This window comes from Diabrotica virgifera, chromosome 2 (genome assembly GCF_917563875.1).
Source record: "Diabrotica virgifera virgifera chromosome 2, PGI_DIABVI_V3a".
NCBI lineage: Eukaryota > Metazoa > Arthropoda > Insecta > Coleoptera > Chrysomelidae > Diabrotica > Diabrotica virgifera.
In genome coordinates, this window is record NC_065444.1 from 185,234,046 (window position 1) to 185,259,694 (window position 25,649).

Genomic DNA, 25,649 nt, shown 5'->3' on the forward strand with positions numbered 1-25,649 from the left:
GATGGTATTTGATCCATTTTTCAATTCAGTTAGGTTAATCTTCCGATGACCAACCTTTTTTTGTTACACGGATGACCAACGAGGGTCAAAATGACCCCAGTCAAAAATGACAATTGACAAAAAAAATTAAGTTGTTTTAAGAAATAAAATAATGTATCCGTAATAGGGAACTTGCATACAATTTTAAATTCGAAAAAAATGTTATAAAACACAACAGAACATGATTTAAAATATGTATCGAAAATAAAAATGTTTTTTGTGTTCCGTTTGGCCCCTAAAGACGATTCTAAATTCAAATTATTGCAGTTAGCCCAAAACGTGTCGTGACATCATATGGTTGTGTGTTTACATTTTGCACGAACAAAGTAAACAAAATTGTATACAATTTTAAATTAGACATTATAAACGTCAGTAGAAAATACGTTTGATCGTTTGAACTATTTTAAATCCATAGAAAACTTATACTTTTAGAAAATGGCACTAAACACCACTTATGATGATTTCTTTTATTTTCCGTAGTAAACCGTCTTTCCTTTCCTTCAAAAACTGTATCAAACTCCAATCTCAAGAAACTGGTATATATTATTATAATGACATACGATAAATGTCATTAGAATATAAATATTTTTCCCTTATTCCGCGACAATGGGCTGGCCAAATACTCAAGTAGGTGGAGGCCAATAAACTAAAGAAGAAGAAAAGAATACACCTAATTATAACCATAAAGTTAAACTATGTGACGTCACGGGTCGTTTGAACTATTTTAAAATACAGAAGACTTTCAACTTGTACTTCTAAGTTATTATGAGTTTTTGAAGCGTGAAATTTTGGAAATCTCTACCGCCGTATCAATTATACGGGGCCCCCTACATTCAGGAGCCCCAGCGCGGCATGTCGAAACAAAATTCCATGCAAAAAATTGAACAAAATATTCTACAAAATTTCTTCACTATTAAAACGCTTTGAACAGTGTGTTTTGTTTGGATATCGGCATTTTCGTGAAATGGATTCTTTATCTATATAAACTTATGTACAGGTACCTTTCTATTTTCTGCCTCTCACCTTTCTATAACTACAGAGCTTTTTTGTTTTCAAGCTACTTTTTCTTGTCTATTTACAGCTGGCTGTGTGTGAGACATTGTATAATGTGTAGGGCCAAATTGCAATATTTGTAATCGCTTTACCTTTGAATATTTGAAACATTGAAACACTGTGTATTGTTTGCTTATATTTTCGTGTAATCTGTTCTTTATCTATAAATTGTATTTAGGTATATTTATGTATTTGCCGGTCGCTCGCTGTCAAAGTACAGAGCTTCTTTATTTACGTTAATTTTCAATGTCGATTTACCCGTTACTTGAAAAAACTGAATCTCTTTTAAAACAATGAGTCTCATCAATTCAAATCTAAGTTTTCGACTTTGTCTTATTAGAGTTTATTAGGTTTATTATTATTATCTATATTTAAGAACTTATTAGGTACTGCAATTTATTTACATTTTGCAATATACAGCGTGTTTCATTAATAATTGAAAATAATTTAACGGTGGATTCCTGGGCTCAAAATATTAAGCTTTAACCCAAATCACGTAGTCCGAAAATGCTTCCTAAAGGAGCTAGAGCTCTTTAAAGAAGGCGTCTTGTAATTCGTTTTTTTTTTTAAATATCTCCAGAACGCTTCTATTTAGAGAAAAGAAAACTGGTACGCCTATTTATATTCCAGAGATAAATCGTCTCCATAAATTGGGAACTTCTAGTACCGGTTATAGGCGTCCGTTTTGCGTAGGGCAACGGTTATTTTATAGCATAACTTTTTTATCTTTAACTTTTAAGTCTTTTTGAAATTGGAGTATTAAATTGTGAGGTATTCTAGTAATAAAAGGTACCCTTGATTTAGTCGCCAGGATACACCGTTTTCTAGAAATGTCGATTTGAAAATTTTGTGTTTTTAATTTGAGAAAAGTTTTCAAATAAAAACTACCTATGAAAACAAAAAATGAAAACTGGTACGTTTATTCCAGAGATGAATCAATTTCATCAATTGTGAATTTCTAGTACAGGTCATATGCGTCCGTTTTGGGTAGGTCAACGGCTATTTTATCGCATTATTTTTTGACTTAATTTTGAAGCATTTTTGACACTAGATTTTAAATTGAGGTATTCTAGTACTGAAAGTTACTAGGTCGGTAAAATAGAACGTTTTTTTAAATGTTTTCAAATTTTGTTCAAAGTCAAAAAACGAAACATTTTCAAAATCGATTTTTCTATAAAACGGTGTATCCTACCGACTTAAAGTAAGAGTAACTTTTAGTACTAGAATACCTCACGATTTAATAATCCAGTGTCAAAAATACTTAAAATTCAAAGACAAAAAAGTTATGCGATAAAATAACCGTTGCCCTACCCAAAGAGGACGCATGTGACCGATACTAGAAATTCGCAATTTATGAAATGGATTTATCTCTGGAAGATAAATAGACGTACCAGTTTTCGTTTTTATAAATAGAAGTGTTTTGAAGGTATTTAAAAGAAACATCTTCAAAGAACTCCAGCTCCCTTAGGAAGCATTTTCGGAGTAGGTGATTTGGGTTAACCCATAATATTTTGAGCCCAGGAATCTACAGTTAAAACATTTTCAATTATTAATGAAACACCCTGTATTGTTTTGTTTTATTTCATTATCTTTTATTTTGTAATAATATTGACGATTTATGTAATTTCAGTAAACTGTATTTGTTATTGTTTTTTTTCCTAATATTTGTGAGCTTTGTCAATAAAATTGTAAAACTTTCAGTGACAATAAAGCATAATTTCTATTCTATTCTATACAAGCGTTTTTGCTTCTTTTGTTGGACATGGTTTTAGCACTATGACATATCAGTGGTGGAAAAGGGCCCTGCGACAAACTTTGATATGTTGCCCCTGCGGGGCTAGCTACGCCACTGAATAACATCATGAAAACCACATACATCTTCAGTATCCTGATCATTAGATTTATATAATGGCCACCAAGCATTTGCTTGTACTTAAAGACGCTGTCCTTGCTGGTGCAGTATAACAACGAATTTCTGAAGAAGAGTCCCAATGTTTTTTTGACTTCTGTTTGACCTTTAACTTGTAGGTATGTCGCCATAAATAATTTTATCTTTAGTTATTTGATATTTATACAGTGTATATGTTACAGTTCAAGTTGATTATCCAGTTGGAGTTGACTCCAACTAGTTGGAGTCAACTCTAACGGCTGGTTTCAGTAAAAGTTGATTATAAATATAAAATGAAGATTTATATTCAACATTTACTAGTAAAAGTAGACTCCAACTAGGAAAAGTATACTCTTCCCAATGCCATTTAGTAAAAGTTGATTCTGATTCACACAAACAGCCGATTCTAGAAATTAAATGTTACTGAATATGTTCAAATTAGTCTAGGCTGTATCGTCGCCCCCGTTAGGTAAATTACTCCGATTCGAATTTTTTGCACAAACTTACTCAAAAAGAAGTCCTTATAACAAATCTACTGGGTGCCAGGCAGTACCTTGATCGATAAATTGTTTTTTAAACAATTTTTTTAGACAAATTCACAAAAATAATTTTTTCACTTCGAACAATTTTTTTTAGATCATTTGGGTTATTCTGAGCAAAAAAAGGTATTTTGTGATTTTTCTCAAAAATTGATTGTTGTCGAGTTATACGCGATTTAAAATTTGAAAAATGCGAAAATAGCCATTTTCAAGGCTTAATAACTCGGTTAAAATCCATTATTATGAAAGTCAGAAAGTGACCAAATCAAAGTTTATAGCCCCCTCTACAAGATCCAGCAGAAATTTTTGTCACTATTTTATTACTAAGCTTTAACTTTAATTATTAACAATGAGCGCTAAGTGCGCATTAGGCGGCCGTCAATGGTGAGTGCTAAAGAGATGCACCATTCCAGCCATCCAATGGTGAGTCTCACTCGCACTCACATTGACGGCGCCTCAATACACGGTTAGCGCTCATTGTTGGTAATTAAAAATAATATCTTATTAATGAAATAATGACAAAAATTTCTTCAGGATCTTATAGAGGTAGCTTTAATCAATTACATCTTTAACCCTGTTTCAAGTAACTAGTGTCGATGTCCCCCAGGGGGACCGACTGCTTAACGTGCTCTCCGAGGCACGGTGAGACGGCTTGTGTCATTATTGAAAATGAAAATGGTTTGTCTTTAGCAGGGCTCGAACCCACGTGCGCTGGCGTATGAGGCCAGCGATTATGCCGTTACTCCACGGCCGCTCGCTCGACTTTCACAATAATTATCTTTAACCGAGTTATTAAACCTTGAAAATGGTTATTTTGGCGTTTTTCAAATTTTAAGTCACTAATAACTCGACAACAGTCAATTTTAGAGAAAAAAAGGCCCAACGGATCTAAAAAAAATTTGTACAAAGTGAAAAAACTATGTATTTTTGCGAATTTGTTTAAAATCATTGTTTATCGCCAAACTTCACTAAAATCATTCATTATTGTACTCATTTGCCCTCATTTTCGGCAGTAAAGTAACACTTTGTTGTATTGAAAGAAGAATGTTACTTTACCTGCCGCGATAATTAATCAAATTAACCGAGATTGAATGTAAGTGGTCAATGGCAGCAATCGATTATTTATTTGAGTGAAATTAAAATTTATTTACTTTAATTATTAAAAATATTGTACAAAATTTATCGTATTATTAATAAAATTTATGTCAAAAAGTAAAATTCTGTAGTGTTTCGCAATTATATTCATACAAAATAAATCAAAACTTTACAGATTTAGTAATTAGGTAGGTATACAATATTGATAACTATCGATTAAACATCAAAACCGGCCATCATGCAAAAGTCATCTGTCATTACTGTCATACAAATTTTTTATTTCGTCTAAAATTAAAAAAATTTCCTCAAAGTTGTAAGTAAGTGTTAATGTTTTTTATGATTAACGATACAATTTTGTACGCACCACCTCAATACTCTTTATCGAACGCGTCTGTTCCTCTGCTCGTAATATCAGACTCGTTCGATAAAGAGTCTTTACTGACTGACTGAAATTGGTTAAACAATTTTTCGACCGCGGTACCGCGTGACACCCTGTGTATTTGTTATAAGGATTGTTATACGGATGTATTTCTTTGAGTAAGTTTGTACAAAAAATCGAATCAGAATAATTTACCTAACGGGGGCGACGTTACAGACTATACTAATAAGTAGTTGAAACGGCGTCAGACAGGGTTGTATACTGTCCCCACTGTTGTTCAATTTGTATTCAGATAGAATATTTAAGGAAGCGCTGCATAATTTGGAATGGGGTGTGAAGGTTAATGGAATTCTGATAAATACAATCAGATATGCAGACGATACAGTTATTTTAAGTGATGATATGAATGGATTACAACACCTTTTAAATGCCATTGACAGAGTGGGAAGAGAGTTTGGCCTAAATATAAACTGTTCAAAAACAAAGTACAGTGGAACCCCGATAAGTCGGCCCCCGATAACCCGGAAGTCCGGCTAACCCGGACAGATTTTCATCAGACAAAACAAAAAAATTTTCATTTTGACTGAGTTTTTTACCAAGAAATAAACAATACTGTATACAACTGTACGTAATTTAGATGTAGTGTGCATATGTATTTTAAGTTTTTGCAATTATAATGTGTATTTGTTCATTATTTATATGTAATTTACTAATAGTAGGGGAGCAAAGTATGCTAAATGTACAGTCACTCGAGCGTTATGGGAACCTATTGGGTTGTGAAGAGTAGGTCCTAAAACCAAAAAAAGTTAAGGAAAGTTTTCCATTTTAGTGGGCGCTTGCCATTTTTTAATTTAATTTTTCATTTCCAACAATCGTTTTTTCCGATTATAACGCCATCTATCCATAATTCGAAAAATGTATCGAAAAAAAGTTACTTATTTTTACGTAAGGAGTCCAAATCTGCATTAAAAAATGGGTGCTCCTATTTAAGATTTTAAAGTAACCCCCACCCCACTCCCGTGGGGGGCCGTGTTTGGTGCCATTCGATAGATTTTTAAAAATATTGAATAAGTGTATTTTACAGTTTTTCGATTTGATGTTCATTTCGCGAAATATCGCGGGATTCGTATTTAAAATATTAAATTTACCCCCACCCTTCTCCGTGGGAAGTCGTGTTTGGTATCATTCGATAGATTTTTAAAAAGTATTGAGCAAATATTTTTTAGTTTTTTGATATGTCATTCATTTCGCGAAATATTCGCTTTTTTCTTGTGAAACTTTATAACTCACCCATTTCCTTACGCCCGGCCCAAATCGTCAGATTTTTGAAATATACACTCTCTTGCATGTACTTATCTTACCTTATCTTAATCTGACAATTTCGAGTTTTGTAAGGATATATTTTTTTTTCGGGCCCCCCTTAACAAACTCCCCTGTGTTTTAAGAGCCAATATATGGTAGAGGTACATCTGCAGGGTACCAGGTTTCTCACCATATGATAATCTGAAGCGCTCGAGTAACTGCAAAAACCCCCGCTTGGGCTCTCCTACCATAATTTTTACCATATTCTCCGGCTAACCCGGATTTTCGATAACCCGGATCGGCCGCGGTCCCGATTAATCCGACTTATCGAGATTCCACTGTACATGGTATTTAGCCGTTTGGCCCATCAAGATTCACGGTTATATGTTGATGGTCATATGATTCAAAGAGTACCCAGTTTTAAATATCTTGGTTGCCATATTACTGAACAACTAGATCCAGATAAAGAGATAAAATGTAGAATCGAGATAGCCCGCACGACATTTTTAAAAATGAGGTCATTCTTCTGTAATGATACCTTGCAACTTCAACTTCGAAAGCGCATGATTAAATGCTACATTTGGTCAGTCCTCTTGTATGGTGTCGAAGCATGGACATTAAAAATATCCACCATTAACCGTTTGGAGGCCTTTGAAATGTGGCTGCACAGACGTATTCTAAAAATACCATGGACGGCTATGCTGACAAATGTGGCAGTCCTTAAGAGAGCAAATGCTACCCGTGAGCTGCTTGATAACATCAAATATAGAAAGATGGCCTATTTTGGACACGTAGTAAGGGGAGACCGGTATAATATTCTTCAACTTATTATGATGGGTAAAATCGAAGGACGCAGAGGAATTGGTAGAAAGCAGGCCTCTTGGTTGAAGAATATCCGGGAGTGGACAGGAATAAAGAAAGCAGAACACCTATTTAGAATAGCTCGAGACAGAGACAGTTTTGCCATGTTAATCGCCAACGTCAAGGGGACTTGATAGGGCACGTTAAGAAGAAGAAGTTGAAACGGTCAAAACAAAGAAACGCACACTCATCAAAAATGAACTTGAGATTCTCGTATAATCAACATTTACTGAATCGATCCAGGAAGAGTCAACTCCAACTAGTAAAAGTTGATTTAAATTTTTAAAATCAACTTTTACTGCTCGTTTCAGTTGGAGTTGACTCCAACTAGTTGGAGTCAACTCTAACTGAGAATCAACTTGAACTGTAACATATATCAATAACAACAGAATGTATTGGGTGTAAATTTTCAGAATAACTCAGCTTTTACAACCTTCCAGTTCAGGTCTTTTACAATAAAGATGTTTGGAATATAAGAAGGAGTGTTGCTAAGCATTCGTAATAACACTTTTGTTTGAAATCTTTTTAATATTTCGAATTGGAACCTGAGCTCCAAGTTGTACCTAAACCATAGCACCAGATGGGTTTAATGTTCACCTTCTATATTACATTAATTTGCGCAAAAAGAGCCAGTTTTAGCTCTTACCTATAGTTTTTAGCAAGCCTGATTAGTGTAATTTGTTACCTTTCTACGATATATGTCAGGGGTGGCCAAACTGCGGCTCGCGAGTAGTGATGTTGATTATAGTTACTTTCGAGTATTCGTTACAAATCGTTACTTTTGTATAAAGTAATCATTTACAGTATTGTATTTGAGTACCGGTAATCATATCGAGAATCGCATTTCCAAGTATGTACATATTTTGTATTAGTATTAGTAGGATACTTTGATTACTATGATTATTTTTGTATTTGAGTACCGGTAATCATATCGAGAATCGCATTTCTCAGTACATATTTTGTATTTGTATTAGTAAGTATGTATATAAGATCCGATATAACAACGACCTTCACCGATCTGTAAGGGATAAAAATGATTTGATATGTAAAATAAGAGATAGTTGAATGCCCGAATATTTATATGAAATTTATTATGTTAAAAATGATACAAAACATGACTTTTTTTATAAAATCTACTAAATTTTTTTGGGCCCGTGCAGATATCTATGTATTAGAATTTTAGATCTAGATTTAGAAAAACATCATACCTAGGCGACATACTGAGAAACAATAAGTACCAATATGCTCAAATATTAGTGAAAGGAAAGATCGAGAGAAAGAGAGTGAACAGGGTTAAATTTTGAACAGCTAATAAGAACAGCTGAAGACAGACAACAGTTTGCAATTGTAGTAGCCAGCCAACATCCATTGAGGACAAGGCACTTTAAGAAGAATATATTATAATGAAACAACAAAATAAATAAAAACAATGTCATGCATGTAAAATTAAAGTTTTTGATTAGGTATAGTGTAGAAACATTATCATTTCCACATTTTTTCCGGACTAAATTTTTTCGACATTGGCTGACGAATAAGGAATACAAAGCCGGTTAAACACAAAAGTTGTTAGTTAGTGTTGAACATTTGTATTCCATCTCCTAATTTTAAATTTTGAATGTCTATCCAAAACGGTACAAATTCATCTGAAAAGGATTTAATTTCTTCTGTGCTCTTTAACCAAACTTGGAAATAAAATTGTTATTTCGGATATTGAAGCAATTAATTTTAACAACGAGAAAATTTTTAATGTTCTTTAATTATCTCGAAATACTAAGATTTCAGTATAAATAATGAAGTTATAAAGAGTAAAATAAGTTAAATTCTGCTGTTTCAAGATTTTTAAATATGTGTAGGGGAAGTGCGGGAACAGTGTTACAAAGGGAACAGTGTTATATTTGCTCTCTGTTCCATCTCTGGGTAGATAGGCGGACTACATGTATCGTAATCTCATTAAAGGTAGGATGCCTTTCATAAATCAGTTATCGTAGTTGAATACAAGTGTTTTGTAGTTACGTATTTTCATAACAGTTTTTATACCTGTGAAAAGTAAAATTTTCAAGATCAAGTGAATTAGCGTATGGGTGAGTACGTTGGTAATTCATTAATTTTACAATTATGAATTGAAAGTAAATATATTTCTACTGGATTTACGCTTAAAACCGTAACCTACATTTACTTATCGCGCTAAAAATTTAGTTCTATGTGCATTGGCGTTCAAAAGCGAACAGTGTTACAGGGTACAGTGTTACAAAAATTCTTGTAACACTGTACCCCCAGTAAAACAATTAATTATAAATTTATTGATTAAAAATTTATTTAAGTGAGAAAATGTCACGTAAAAACACAGGTGTAATAACCCTTTTAACAACCGATGGTAAGATTCTCAAAAAAGCTGTTCTTGAGATGCTTGAAAATTAAATGAGCAGCGAAAAAATACAAATGATGTCACATGACGTTAAAACGTTACATAAATAAATACAAAAATTCACAAAACCTGAGGTCTGACCGGTCGCCCTCTGGCTACAGCAACTTCATTGCAGATTTCAAACAGAGATCAACCTCAGCCTTCAAACTCGGCGCAAGTTCCTTGTGAGATATCATATGTTCATACATAACATGTAACAGATTCGAATCATAAGACTAAAGTTGCAAAGTCTCTAACTAGTCCTAACACTTCAACTCTTTCGCCTTCACCTCACATTGTAATACCTCCATCTAACCCTCCTAGGAATATACAGCACCAAACAAGAAGAGAGACCCTCTATGTCAAGTGTATTGGTCAAACAAACATCTTTAATTTCACCTGAACTCATTAGACATTAGACCTTTTAAAAAAACCCCATCAAGGAAAACAAATACACAGGAAGGAAAAACCATGGTGCTAACAGACACTCCTCTCAAGGACGAATTGGTAAAAGAATTTCAACGAAGTAGAAAGAAAGCGAAGGCTGTAAAGAAAAAAATCATTAAGGAGAAAAAAGATGCCGAGAGTTCTGAGTAATCAGAAAGCGAAGTTCCATATTCTAAAACTGAAGCTAGTAACAATAAGGAAGACGAAGAAATGGAAATGCAAATTTAAAAACTCACTCGAATAGGTTTTCTCAAAACTGTTTCTCTATGTTGAATATCTTGATAATTTTGACGTTTAGGTTTTATGTTTATATCTAGTTTTATTTAACAAAAAATCTTTTCTTAATCATTTGGGTATTTAATTTCTCCTTTCTCATGTTTTAATGCCTTGTAACACTGTTCCATGCACAATGTAACACTGTACACTACCGCAGGGTACAGTGTTACAAATGACAAATTTTCAAAATGATGCTATACTTTCATACCTTATTCTTGTCTTGTTATAATACTTTATCAAAAAACAAAGTAAACTATAAACAATCATATAATGAAAAAATAAACGTAAAATATTCATGTCAGTCAAGTTTGTGACGAATTGAAAAAAGTTGTAACAGTGTTCCCGCACTTCCCCTATACCTAATTTTTTATTTAGTTTGTAAATAGTTCAGGGTGGTTCGGGTACATTAGTCCCAAAATCTTTAAAGTGGTCATCATAAAATTATCTGTTGAACATCTATGGCAAGGGTGGCATCTGTAATCTGTGCCCTCTGCATACCGATAACACTCGTCGTCACTCGTGGAATACCGGTCCCGCCCGATATCAATCGGTTGTAGATACTATACGGCTGTTTTGGTACGATTGATACGAAAACGAAGTCGGAAGTAATCAGAGTAATCAAAGTAACGATTTGCCTCTTCATATAGTAATCGTTACTTTCGGTATTCGTAAGTAACGAGTACTTTGTAACGAATAGTTACTTTTTCAACATCACTACTCGCGAGCCACATGCGGCTCTTTGAAGGATTACTTGTGGCTCTCGATAAACTTAACCGAGTTCTTTTTTATCTTTAACCGAGTTACCTTTCAATTTTGTGTTATTATTTAAAAAAATTATTATCGTTCCATATGTGTTTCCGAATCTCTTTTAAATTACTGACAACTAATATGAAAGAACAAATGCAACTTTGTAATAAATTTCATTTCCATCCAAGCTAAGAATCATATATGACACATCGAATACTGCGCGAACGAACATTAAGGCCCGGCGCAAATTGAATCTAAGCCAGACACAACCTGCGCCGGCGGGACGGGTGACCCGTGCATTTATTTTTCTAGCGTGCCGCATATTGAACACAAGCCAACCCAACCGTTGGCTATCGACGTGGCGAATAGAGACGGGCAAAATCAGTGCGGACATTTAACGGTTACTTTTGATACCGGTTCTTAGTGGTACTGAGTACAAATACTGATTACAAAATACTGATGTATCTATCGAAGTAAAATCGGGTAAGTATCGGGTAAAATCGAAGGACGCAGAGGAATTGGTAGAAAGCAGGCCTCTTGGTTGAAGAATATCCGGGAGTGGACAGGAATAAAGAAAGCAGAACACCTATTTAGAATAGCTCGAGACAGAGACAGTTTCGCCATGTTAATCGCCAACGTCAAGGGGACTTGATAGGGCACGTTAAGAAGAAGAAGATGTATCTGATCCTTGTACTGAATTGAGTAGACAACTTAAAATTGGTATTTCCGTACTTGTAACTAGTAACGTTTTAAAAATATCTTACACGTCCCTAGTAGTCGTAGCGGTATTACTTTCGAAAACATCGAATTTGATCATAAGCGGGTGCATAAAACGATATCTTACACTGTGTATTTTATTTCTGCACATAATACCTACATATTTAAAATAATCTCTCTCCTACTGCTCGATCATAACTCATATTCCTTAATATACTGCTCGAATCACAATCATTTACAATTACTGCAGGTCATAATTCATAATCCCTCTGCTACTGATCGGTCATAAAAAATAACACTATTTGTAATAAACAAAAATGTAATATGCCGACAACTTGAATTTGAGGGTAATACGATATTTTTATCGTTCACAGTTTTAAGTAACATGAATATTTTCTAATAATGTGTTTTTGTAAAGTTATAACGTTGATTATTAATTTGGTATAGCCGCTTATTTAGTCTACCAAAAGTTATCAGAATTTAATGACAAAGACAACGCAGTTTTCACTCGGGGTGTTGACTATGCTAATATTTTTATTTATCATAATAAATTGTACTTAGGTACCATCCGTATTCATTTCAGATACGTCCACCTCGCAAACAAAAACAAGTAAAAATAAACATCTGGCGGTGAGTCACACGTCCCACGGCGCAAGAAAACTGTACGCCGATGACAAACGTTCCCAAGCTTGACCTGCGAACGAATGAACTGATAGTAGGATGCGCAGAACTGTCTACGCAGTTCACCGCCGCAGGTTGTGTCTGGCTTAGGTTCAATTTGCGCCGGGCCTAAGAGTGGCGCGAGAAAAAATCAGAAATCAACCGACTCCAGACCGATTTGTATAACTCTTGCTACGGATATAATTTGTAATTTTGATTATACCTTTTAGGCATTTTACTCGACTTAAACAAATTTGTTACAATATTAAATTAGAAAGACTTAACCAGTGTATAAAAAAGCCAGAAGGATTGACCGAACTCCAAAATAGATTTCTAGACTTAAAATATTATAATTCGTCTCTTTTCTTTTTTCTGAATTCATTTTAAATGAACATAGTTCATAAGGTGAATTTTTATTACCTATATGACCCAAACAACAGCTGGAAAATTAAAATTAATAGAGACGTAATAGACGGAGAGCTAGAGCTGAAAAATCATCGTCATAAGTAATATGAAGTTATTCCTGTGAAATGTGTCCATTGTATATTGACAATTATCACCCCTTTCAGGCTGACACCTCAGTGGATACAGAAAGTAGTAATAAGGGATGAAAGGGGAAAGTTAGTGTAGTCATTAAAGGTTTTCACCTCCTATTTTGTTAAGCCTCCATCGATTTACATGAAAATTGGTTACTAGTTAGAGCATACCTCAAGAGTAAGAGACAAAACTGATTTGGTGCCACTTGCACTTTTACCCTGGTGGTGAATACCACCCCTTCCCGCGGGTGAAAACTATTTTATTAAAAATAACCCCACAAATCGATAGAGGGACAAATTTTAAGTAAAATTTGTTATATTATGTTATTAAAATAAATCAATACTTTTTGAGTTATTAAAGATCAAAGATTTGTCTATTTAAGAGCATATGCGTGAAGTTACGGATGATAAAAAGAACATGTTAATTAATTGTATGTTAGTAAAATGTTATTTTTATATTACATATTTCGATATTTAATTGATTTTTTTTTTCATTATAAACTGAATATGTCCAGAAACTGGGGGTGTCCAATAATGGGTACATTTGACATATTCGAATACACTTTTGCTAAATTTATAATATCGAAATAATATAAAAATAATATTTTAGTAACATACAATTAATTAATATGTTCTTTTTAACATCCGTAACTTCACGCATGTGCTCTTGAACAGACAAATCTTTGATCTTTAATAACTCAAAAAGTATTGATTTATTTTAATAACATGATATAACAAATTTTACTTATAATTTGTCCCTCTATCGATTTGTGGGGTTATCGTTAATAAAATCCTTTTCACCCCCGAGAAGGGGTGGTATCCACCCCCAGGGTAAAAGTGCAAGTTGGCACCAAATCATTTTTATTTCCTGAGGTATGTTCTAACTAGTCACCAATTCTCATGCAAATCGATGGAGGTTTAACAAAATAGGAGGTAAAAACCTTTAAAGACTACACTAACTTTCCCCTTTCATCCCTTATTGCTACTTCCTGTATCCACTGAGGTGTCAGCCTGAAAGGGGTCATAATTATCAATATACAATAGACACATTTCACATGCCAAACTCCATATTACTAATGACGATGATTTTTCGGCTCTAGCTCTTAGACCATAAGAAGATCAAGCTCGAAAATAAAACCTATAAGTCGACGCCGATTACTGAATTTTGGAAATTTATTCGAGAATCGAAGTAGGTACCGTAAATTAAAAAAGGTTGCTTGTCGAATTATTTCCATATTAGGAACAACGTACTTGTTCGTTGTCACAAATTACTCACTAAATTTTAAAGAATTATCAAAAGAAGGAAAACAAAAAATGTAATTAAATTTTAATATTTCCTAATTTAAACAAACTGGAACATGAAGTAAAAACCACTTCTATGTAAAAGGTATATTTACTAAAAATTTTTAGAATCCCAATGGATTCAATAAAATGAGTTCATCAGAACGTTTTCAAACCTATCGGTCCATCATCAGTGATTTGAATACTTGCAAAATAGCCCCAGAACCAAACAATGGTTGTGATTATAAATAAATCTACATTATGTTGAAATAAATTTAAAATGGCTAAACGCCGATGTTCAAGGATTAAACCTCTGGGAACATGGTGAAACTCTACCCGAGGACCCAATCAACCATCTTCCAGGGAACTACCCCTTTTTAATTTCCTAATTTATTTCTATTTTCAATAAAAAAAGCTCTGTTAAAAAATTGCAAATATCTTCTTTACATACTTTTTGAATACGTATTTTTGCGGCTCGTGAAAAATTTCAACTTGTGAAAAATGGCTCGGACTATCAAGGAGCTTGGCCACCCCTGATATATATGTTCTCAATGTAAGTTTCTTATCCAAACGAATACCTAGGTATTCTTTAAAAATAATAATTTGACATAAACTTACGTGCCTAAAAATCGGCGCACTTAAAAATTTGGTCATTTTTGATGTCTTATATTTCCTAAACCTGTTGGCCGATTTAAGTGATTCTTTTAACATGTTATAGCCTAATTCTTTAACAATACCACTGTAATAATATTGGTGCTAAAGATTTAAATTTTCATTGTCTACCGGGTGTACCAATCAAACTGTTTTTTTTTCTAAAAGTTCGCTTCACCCTGTGGAATATTCTAGGAATTATAAAAAACTCAACTATGGCCTCAGGTTTTCTTAACATTCTGTTTTTTGATTCATTCGTTTATGTTGGATAATAAAAAAGTTAGGTACTTCAACAACTAGACATGTTCTTCATCAATACACGGTGTTTTTAAATAAGTGCGACAATCTTTAAGTCGTAATTTTGCATGAAAAAATAATGACAGTTGGCTTTATAAACGTATGTCCGCAAATGTTTCGTTTCCGAGATACGGGATGTTTAATTTTTTTTCTTACAAACGTACGATTTATTTATTGCTTTAAAACCAGTTGAGATATGCAAATGAAATTTGGTAGGTTTTAAGAGACAATTATTGTGAATTTTTCGACATAAAATTAAGAATTTTATATTCACCATTAGCGTGGATACGGGTAATATGATCGGTCATATTACACGTATGCGTGCTAATGGTGAATATTAAATTCTTAATTGTATGTCAAAAAATGTGCAATACCTTCGTCTTAAAGCCCACCAAATTTCACTGGCACATCTTAACCGGTTTTAAAGCAATAAAATAAATCGTCAGTTTGTAAGAAAAAATTCAACATCCCATATCTCGGAAACGAAATATTTGCGGACATACGTTTATAAAGCCAACTGTCATTATTTTTCATGCAGAATTACCCCTTAAAGTTTGTCGCACTTATTTAGGAACACCGTGTATTGATGAAGAACATGTCTAGTTAATAAAGTACCCAACTTTTTTATTATCCAACATAAATGAATGAATCAAAAAACAGAATGTTAAGAAAACCTGAGGCTATAGTTGGGTTTTAATTTCAGTATTTTATAAATGCCAGAATATTCCACAGGATGATGCAAACTTTGAAAAAAAAACACAGTTTGATTGGTATATCAAAATTTATCTGTTCAGCAACAATATTATTACAGTGGCATTGTTAAAGAATCTGGCTACATGTTCAAAAAATCACTTAAATAGGCCAACAAGTTTAGGAAATATGAGACATCAAAATGACCAAATTTTTAAGTGGGACGATTTCTATGCACGTAAGTTTATTTTGGCATAATATGACCTTCAATCAGGGTTGTCAGGTTTGAACCAACATGCTTTAAACTTTGATTTAAGCCATGGTTTAAACCAACAGGTTTTTTAAAGAAAAAAAACAAACTGGTGTTTTTATTAAAAGTTTTTAATACATCTGCCACAAATGAAGAAACTGAAGATAAATAAATTATATTTTTTTATCTGCGAACTTAGCTATTTGAATATTATTACGTTTAAAGATGTTTTTCTTTGTTATATTAATTTTTTGTGTCTGTAAATAAAAATAAAAGTTGTCTATCATTTTTTTTATTGTTTATTACTATTATTTTGTAAAATAATTTATTTATTTTTAAAGTATTTAGACTTATAATAATTTGTATCAAATAAATAAACCTGGTTTAAACCAAAAAAACTGGTTTTTCGGTTTTTTCAAAAAACCTAGGTTTTTGTCAACCCTGCCTCCAATATTATGACAGACGTCAGTTACCATTTACAATCTCACCAAATATAATACTTTATCAAAAAAATCCTATTATTCCCTATATATTTTTTCAAATTCAGAATATAGCAAAAAGGGGAAAATTACGTGCAACCAGTATTATTTGACTTTTCCTATGTATCTAAGTATTTTTAACAACTTACCTCTCCAAAAATAGAAAATGCATAGGCCAATAGCTCGTTTGTCACATAAGGAGTCAAATTCTTCACCTTCACAGAAGACGAGTAAGGAGCCACTCTTATTTTTAAAACTCTTGTTTTTATAAGCGTACCATCGAGTTCTTTTTTCGCTTTTCTGGCATTACAATTATAGTCGAATTTTAAAAAGGCGAAGTTTTTGTCTTTGTTGATGAAAATTTCGGCTGTTTCACCATAAGGCTTAAACAATTCTTCTAGATCGTTTTCAGTAATTTCGGAAGAGATGTTTCCTATTAAAAAATGATTATAATAAATATCGAGTGTACCAACATGCAGATGTATAAATTTATTTTAAATGTAGAGGGTGATTCATTTTTAGAGGTACTTTTTTCAATAAGAAAAACAATGAAAAAAAATGAATTTTATTTGAAAATCTTTATTATAGTCGGTTCGCTAAACTCAGACACAACTGGCTAGTGATTTTAGTAAGTAATTTTGCCAATTTGGTAACATTGGCAAAAAAAATAATTACTAATTAGTTAATAATTACTAAATAGTTAGTAATTTTGCCAATTTTGGCAAAATTGACCAAAAACAAAAAAATTACGTACTAGCCAGTTGTGTCTGAGTTTAGCAAACCGACTATATCATACAAAAGAACCATTCTTTACAATTACTTCTTAAAGATAATTTCTTTCAAATGTTGACCGTGACTGCATGTTCCAATTCTCTATGGCGTGTTCGAGTATATGGATTGGTATTTGATAGAGTAATATTGGCCTCTAGTGCCTCAATCGTAGCCGGTTTATTCATGTAGACTTTGGACTTTAGGTAGCCCCAAAGGAAAAAGTCTAGAGGTGTGATGTCACAGGATATATAGGCAGCCAATTCATTGGTCCAAAGCGTGAAATAAATTGCTCACCGAATCGTTCTCACAGTAAAGTTATGCTTTCACGGGTTGTGTGACAAATAGCGCCATCTTATTGGAACCAAATGTCATCGAGACCACGAGCTTCAATTTCAGACATCAAATAGTCGGTTATCATGCTATAATGGTCTCCATTCACAGTAACATTGTGGTCGGCCTCTGTTTTAAAAACATATGTGCGGGCCATAAACCACACCAAACAGCTGTTTTTTTTTTGGATGTAATGGCAACTATTAAACCTCTTCGGGTTGCTAATCACCCCATTTTGTATATTCACATCCCCAAGAAGCCAAAAATGGGCCTCGTCTAAAAACAAATTGTGAATGTCAAAACAGTTAATCTTCTGCAAGCTTATCAAGAGTACATCGACAGAAATGCTGACGACTCGGAAGGTCAATCGGCTTCAGATTTTGCACTAATTGAATTTTATATGCTTCTAACCAAGATCCTTACGTAAAATATGTCAAGTTGTTGCATATGACAAGCCAAACTGTTGGGAACTGCGACGAGTCGATTCTTCATTATTTTCGCGGACATCATCCGCTACCGCCGCTATATTTTCTTCAGTACGTGCTGAATGTGGTCTATTTGGTCGCGTCCGGTAGGCCAATTATTTGGACCATAAGTTAGGATGAAATGTCAAACAATACTGAATAAAAACGCAACATCAGGTGATAAGATTCATGCACGATCTCCTATCAAATCCCCAGCAAAAAAATTACCTCTAAATGAATCACTCTTTACAATAATTAAAATTCGCATACAATCACAAGAGCTACAACTGCGACCATTGAATAGTTTACACCCTTAAATATCTAATAGCCGATTTTTTGGATTTTTTCCTCGCTTAAACGCACATTTTACGTCAAAGTGGCGTTACCAGTGGCGGACCCAGAATAAAGTTGATTAAAATTAAAATACAAAATAAAATAACTATATTGTAAAAAATAAAAATGTTTACCATTTTTATTCAGTTGCAATGCGAAGGCAAAACAATCTTATTTTTCACTTAGAACAGGCAGCGCAGTCCAGCACTCTGAATCGTCGATTTTCGACTCTTATTGGAGTCATCATCGGAGAGGCCTAGGTCTGCTGCTCTCTACTCGAAGTGACCAACCATGAAAGCTTATCCCCACATTGCAACTGACGTGTATGGATTAGGTGACTAGCGTCATCTGGCAATTGAAAGGTAAAGTTTTCAATCCTAATAGCAACATTAATAATATTTAAAAATATTAAAAACATTACTAAAAGATTTTTAAATTGAAAACTTATTGGTCCATTTCTCTGGTGACACCTCCAAGGCTTCTAAAATTTGCAAGCCAAATGGATGCTGCAGTAAAGACAAAAGAAAGGAATTCTAAACGTTGGAATTCACAACCCCCGTCTGCAACTTGGTAAAATTCCAACGGAAACTTCACATTTTAAGTATATTTTATATTAGCAAAATGGAAATTATGGAAAGAAGTTTTTTTGAATAAAATTGAGTTAAAATTATTGAGCTTGGGAATTGCTCTTGTTTTTTTGCGCGTCATTCAAATGCGATATAGGGATTTAGATGAGTTTATAGCTTTTTATTTCATTTTTCTAAACGCGCGAAATTCTTGACAAACACTTTGACATTTAGAAAATAAGAATGATACTGATATTTTACAGTATTACAATGTAAAAATGAACATGTAAACTATTTAGTGATCGCAGCTGTACATTCATGAGTACCAAACGATTTTTTGATTTATACAACCTGAAGAAAAGGATGTAGAAGAGGATTTCGTGCTGTCGCCAGGGGGGATACGACGGCCTCCTTTATTTAGATGGACTTAACCAATTTACTGGTACCTTTAGGACACGAATTTTTTGGGTAACAGTTGATCCGGATGTCGATAAGATTGTTACCCAAAAAATTCGTGTCCTTCTGGTCAAAATACATAAAAAACTTCTAAACATCTAAATAAAAGAAGGCCGTTGTCTCCCCCTGGCGACAGCACTAAATATAAACAAAGATAAACAAAAATAAACTAAACATATACAAAGGTATAAACAGAGAACTTGCAGAATTACATAACAGCGATTTTTTTCAAACAAAACATTTTTTGTATTTTTTGGGTCATTCTAAGCAAAAAATGTTCTTACAAGTTTTTTCGTAGGATGCATAGATTTCGAGATAAACGTGGTTGAACTTTAAAAAAATCGAAAAATTGAAATTCTTGACCCCGAAAACTTTTGACTAAAAAATAAAATAGCAATTCTGCTTGCAAAATTTGAAAGTTATTAGTCAAATAATCAAAGTATAAAGTCAAATTATACCGATTTTGATTTATTTTGCCACAAATTAATTTTTTTATTGTTAAACAAAGTTATAAACACATAATGCTTGAGTGATATTTTCAATGCATCTCTCATTTAAAATCGAACGAGTAGGTACAAGTGCAAGTGACTGCAAACAGACAATTTCTACGTAGCAGGCGTCAAAACGCTCAAACACTATATTTGTTTATAGCTTTGTTTAATAATAAAAAATAGTTAAATAAAAAAAGCTGTAAGTCTTCGTCACTGGAATTCAATTCTATTCTACAATTTTTAGAACTTTGACATTTAAAAATTCTGACTATGTACTGTCAAACCACAAAACTGTCAAAATTTTTGTTATAATTCATTGCTCATATTGACATCACCATGACAACGCAAAAGTAAGGATTGTCACCATGACAACGCGAAAGTTAAAAATAGTGCGAAAAAGTAAATCCCATTTAAAATACATTGTTACTTCACGCACACTTTAAATCCTTCACGCACTGCTATCTATAATGACAGTTTTCACAAACTAAAAACGTAGGTACCTATACATAATATGACATAGATAAATTAATTTTTAGCAATGCAAATAATCAAAACCGGTATAATTTGACTTGAAATTTCAAATGCGGTAAGCAGATGTGCTATTTTATTTTTTAATCAAAAGTTATTCGGGTTCAAAAATTGCAATTTTTCGATTTTTTGAAAGTTCAACCGCGTTAATCTCTAAAACTATGCTTCCTACGAAAAAACTTGTAGGCACATTTTTGGCTTAGAATAACCCGAAAAATACAACAAATGTTTTGTTTTCCAAAAACTCGCTGTTATGTAATTCAGCAAGTTCTTTGTTTATGACAATCCTATCGACATCCGGATCAACTGAGGAGGTGTCAATTAAAACCAATCTTGTCCATCTTAAGAAGTTTTAGCGAAATCGCAAAAAACGTATTATACTCTGGGCTAATTAGCAAAATTCATGGAAAAGTTATTTACCAGCAATTTTATTGCTGGAATCGAATTATAAGATCCTATATATTAATAATATAGGTATGCAAAGTCCGCAGACAGTGTGCTACTTTTTTTATAAACAAAATGGCGCCGACAAATCGTATTTTTTTGAATTATTGCTCTATAACTCCGAGGATTTTAACTTTACAACAAAAACACCCAAATAAAAATTCACCGGAATTAAATTCTGCATAGAGATGTGTTTTTCACGATTTGCACCGATAAAAATTTTCCTCGGAAAATGCGGGTTTTCCTAACAAAAACTCTAATTTTCAAATAAAGTTTTAGGTAGGTAATTATTAATCAATAATTAAATAACTTAGTGACATCAAAGCTTTCTTGGTATAGATTGTAATTCCAGAAGCCGGTGAAAATTAAACGAATATTTTAGCAACAATTCAATTGTTAATTAACAATTTACGATCGCAATAATAACCAAAATAATCATGATACATTGATCAAACTTATAAAGATTATAAAGATGAGACGCTTATTTAATATTTTATTGACAAAATATAAATTTCCCTTTTTTTGCATAATCTTTAAATTTTGAAAAAAAAAATAGTTATAATACGTTGGTTTTATTAGTAAAGTACAAAGAAAGGATATTTACCAGCAATTTTATTGCTGGAATGGATTATAAGATCCTATATATTATTAATATAGGTATGCAAAGTCCGCAGATAGTGTGCTACTTTTTTTATAAACAAAATGACGCCGACAAATCTTATTTTTTTCAATTATTGTTCTGTAAGTCCGAAGATTTTAAATTTACACCAAAAACACTCTAATAAAAGGACCAGGCAATACTCCTTATGGAAAAGTGGTCCCGGTCAAATTTGATGAAAGTTTGGTCAATGATACTTCTTGATGTGTAGATTAAAAAAGTCCATGGCACCTGGGTCTGAATAACTACTATTCTAGAGTTACAGCCTTCTGAAGTTATTGGATTCGGGTGCTCGGTTTACGTTAAGTGCACTAATTTACGGTCAAGTGAACGAAAATATTTATTATTAGAAGAAGAGAAACTCATGTTCTTCATACATACTTGGGTGTTGTATATGAATTTGTGGTCAAAAATAGTTGGATCGTATTTTAGTCTTCAGAAAACCTCCGAAAAGTCTTCAGAAAACTAAAATGCGGTATAAAATGTGCTGCTAGATCGATATAAGCATTATCATGTTTTCATGAATGCTTCTCACTATGCAATACATACGAGCAAAACCGCAGTTCGGCTTTATCTTTACAAAACTACTGAACAGTGGCGGATCTAGGGGGGATAGGGGTAATTCCACCGGTAACATGTTCCAGAATTAATGAAATAACTTTATTTAACGAAAATGAACGAGATGGAGCCATCAAAACACATTTATAACCAAAGAGCGGATAGTGTGACGAAAAGACGTAAGCCCAGAGCACGGGCGCCCCTAAAAAATTTTTAGGGGGGTGGCAAACGTGAAAATATTGCAAATTACATTTTGTATACTTTGAATAACCATATATAATTCAAAGCCCCGAAAAGCCAGGGAGGTCACGCCCCCCCTGCCCATGGGTATGGGCGCCCATGGCCCAGAGTACGATTTAAGGACCAGAGAAGATGAGTTACGGGTGTCAAGAGTACGAAATTGGAAAACCAAGGCGGAGGATAGAATGGAATGGAAGCTGATTCTCGAACAGACCGAGGTCCACCAGGGGTTCTACAACCTGGTGATGAGCTTTTTAATACAAAATATTATGGAGAATAATTTTGTAGGGTTATTTTTATAACAACTATAATATTCATACTTAGGTATAATCATATAGAAGAAATGGTCAATGGAGAAGGCTTCATAATCATGATTTTGCTAACTTTCCTGTTTGCGACTTAGACTACCTAAAAGACCTTACGATTGGGATATATCAAATTAAACTGACACCATCTTACATACAAGATAAAATAATAAGAGAAAATGACGAAGAGTTTTAAATTGATAAGAATATGGATGAACCGGGATTCATAAGAGTTCGAATATTTTCTAGGTTTCGGCAAGCTACAAAACACCAAGTATTCATTTCCTATACGGTTGATGAAGATAATGATGAAGATGAGCCTGTAGAAGAACCGATTAACGGTTACTATTGTACCTGTCAATCTGGTGCGAGAACTGTAGGTACTTGTGCTCATATCACCAGTGTGTTATGGTTTTTAAGCTTTGCAAGACATCAACCCAATGTTAAGTATCCTGATAGGTCGTTAGTTAACATGACGTATGATGCATCTAACCGAAATCAGCAAAATGTTAACATAGGAATAGTCGAAGATGATTTAAACCCGATTTTTTCATAGACAATTGTAATTAATATTTAGCATTTCCAAACTACCATTTACTTTATTTTTTTGTATTGAAAAAGTCCATGTTCTCTACCTGTCTTATATCTGATATGCGGCACAAGTTTCATGTCAACTAATGTATTTTTTTATGTTTCAACAATTTTTTCTTTAATTATTCTGGAACATGTTACGAGTGGAATTACCCCATCCCCCTAGATCCGCCACTGTTCAGTAGTTTTGTAAAGATAAGGCGGAACTGTAGTTTTTCTGGTGTTCCATAACTGAGAAGCATTCATGAAAACATGATAATGCTTATATCGATCTAGCAGCACCTTTTATACCGCACTTCTTTAGTTTTCTGAAGACTTTTCGGAGGTTTTCTGAAGACTAAAATACGATCCAACTATTTTTGACCACAAATTCGTATACAACACCCAAGTATGTATGAAGAACATGAGTTTCTCTTCTTCTAATAATAAATATTTTCGTTCACTTGACCGTAAATTAGTGCACTTAACGTAAACCGAGCACCCGAATCCAATAACTTCAGAAGGCTGTAACTCGAGAATAGTAGTTATTCAGACCCAGGTGCCATAGACATTTTTAATCTACACATCAAGAAGTATCATTGACCAAACTTTCATCAAATTTGACCGGGACCACTTTTCCATATGGAGTGTTGCCTGGTCCTTTCACCCCAATTTAATTCTACATAGAACCATGTTATTTCCGATTTGCTCCGACGAAAATTTTCCTCGGAAAATGTGGGTTTTCCCAACAAAATATCGAATTTTTAAATAAATTTTTTGGGCCAGTAATTATTTATCAATAATTATATAGCTTGGTAAAATAAAAGCTTTCTTGGTATATATTATAAATTCAGAAGCCGGTGAAAATGAAACGAATATTTTAGCAACAATTCAATTGTTAATTAACAATTTACAGTCGCAATAACAACCAAAATAATCATGAGACATTGATCAAACTTAGAAAGATTATAAAGGTGTGATGCCTATTTAATATTTTGTCGACAAAATATAAATTTTTCATTTTTTTACATAATCTTTAAATGTTTAAAAAAAATTATTATAAAAAGCTTAACATTTCTCTTGGTTATTGTATTGGTTATTATATTCTAATTTTATAAAATACTTAAAATGCGTATTTCATAGGTCTTGAAAATGAATGCTTTAAAAAAATTTCCAACCATTTGCAAAAAAGTTATAAAACAGCAAAGTAAATATACGAATTCTCCGTTGTTTATAATTTGTTTTAATTGTTTCAAAGCTTAAAAGTGAGTCTATGGTACAATCTAATTACTCACCAAGAATGTCAAAAATTAGTGCAATGGTTATATTTTAATCAGATTTTAATAAGATTAAAAATACTTTTTTTTGTAATTTTTAGCGCAAAAGTAGGCCTGATACAGAGTCGGAGCTAAAATGTTCACTCGAAGCGACTGACACGCAGCATACATTATTTATAAAAGTGTACGTCCCGCGCAGCCGGTCGTCGCTCCGAGTGAAAATTTTAGCTACAGTGCTGTATTATTCTACTTTCGCGCGTGTAAATTACAAAAAAATATATTTTTAATCTTTAATTAAAATATAACCATTAAACTGATAATCGATTTTTTTTGTAAATAATTAGCTTGTAGTTTAAACTCACTTCTACGCTTTGAAAGAATTAAAAAAATTATAAACACCGTAGAATCGTATGTTTACTTTGCTGTTTCATAACTTTTTTGCAAATGGTTGCAAAAAAGTTTTAAAGTATTCATTTTCAAGATATTTGAAATGCGCATTTTAGCTATTTTTTAAAATTACAATATAATAAAAACTTTCTGAGAAACGTTAATTTGTTTATAACTATTTTTTTTTAACATTTAAAGATTATGCAAAAAAATAAAAAAATTTATATTTTGTCGACAAAATGTTAAATAGGCATCTCATCTTTATAAGATTTCAAAGCTTGATCAGTGTATCATAATTCATCATCATCATTCTCTTTGCCTTATCCCTATGCGGGGTCGGCTTCCCTAATTGCATTTCTCCACACAATTCTGTCTTGGGTCATATCAATGTTAATCCCCTTTACCAACATGTCCTGCCTTATCGCCTCCCCCCAGGTCTTCTTTGGTCTTCCTCTCCTACTTCTTCCAGGAATCTGCACTTCAGCTATTCTTCGTATTGGGTGATTAACGTCTCGACGTTGAACATGACCAAACCATCTTAACCTATGCTCTCTCATTTTGGCATCAATTGGTGCCACACCTAGACTTCCCCTAATATACTCATTTCTAATTTTATCCTTCTTTGTCACTCCACTCATCCATCTAAGCATTCTCATTTCCGCCACATGCATTCGTTGTTC

At 33.2% G+C, this 25,649-nt stretch overlaps 1 protein-coding gene across 3 annotated transcripts in view; it reads right to left on the bottom strand.

Moving 5' to 3' along the window:
- The window catches only part of LOC114331801 (hrp65 protein-like), a 121,437-nt gene that overhangs the window by 70,722 nt on the left and 25,066 nt on the right, over positions 1 to 25,649 (bottom strand). For all 3 annotated transcript variants that reach the window (XR_007696557.1, XR_007696556.1, XM_028281463.2), the window contains exon 3: positions 16,741 to 17,024. Coding sequence is in view for 1 of the 3 variants with exons in the window: in XM_028281463.2 (XP_028137264.1) it covers positions 16,741 to 17,024 (284 nt within the window). In the remaining 2 variants the exon portion in view is untranslated. The remainder of the gene's footprint in view (positions 1 to 16,740; positions 17,025 to 25,649) is intronic.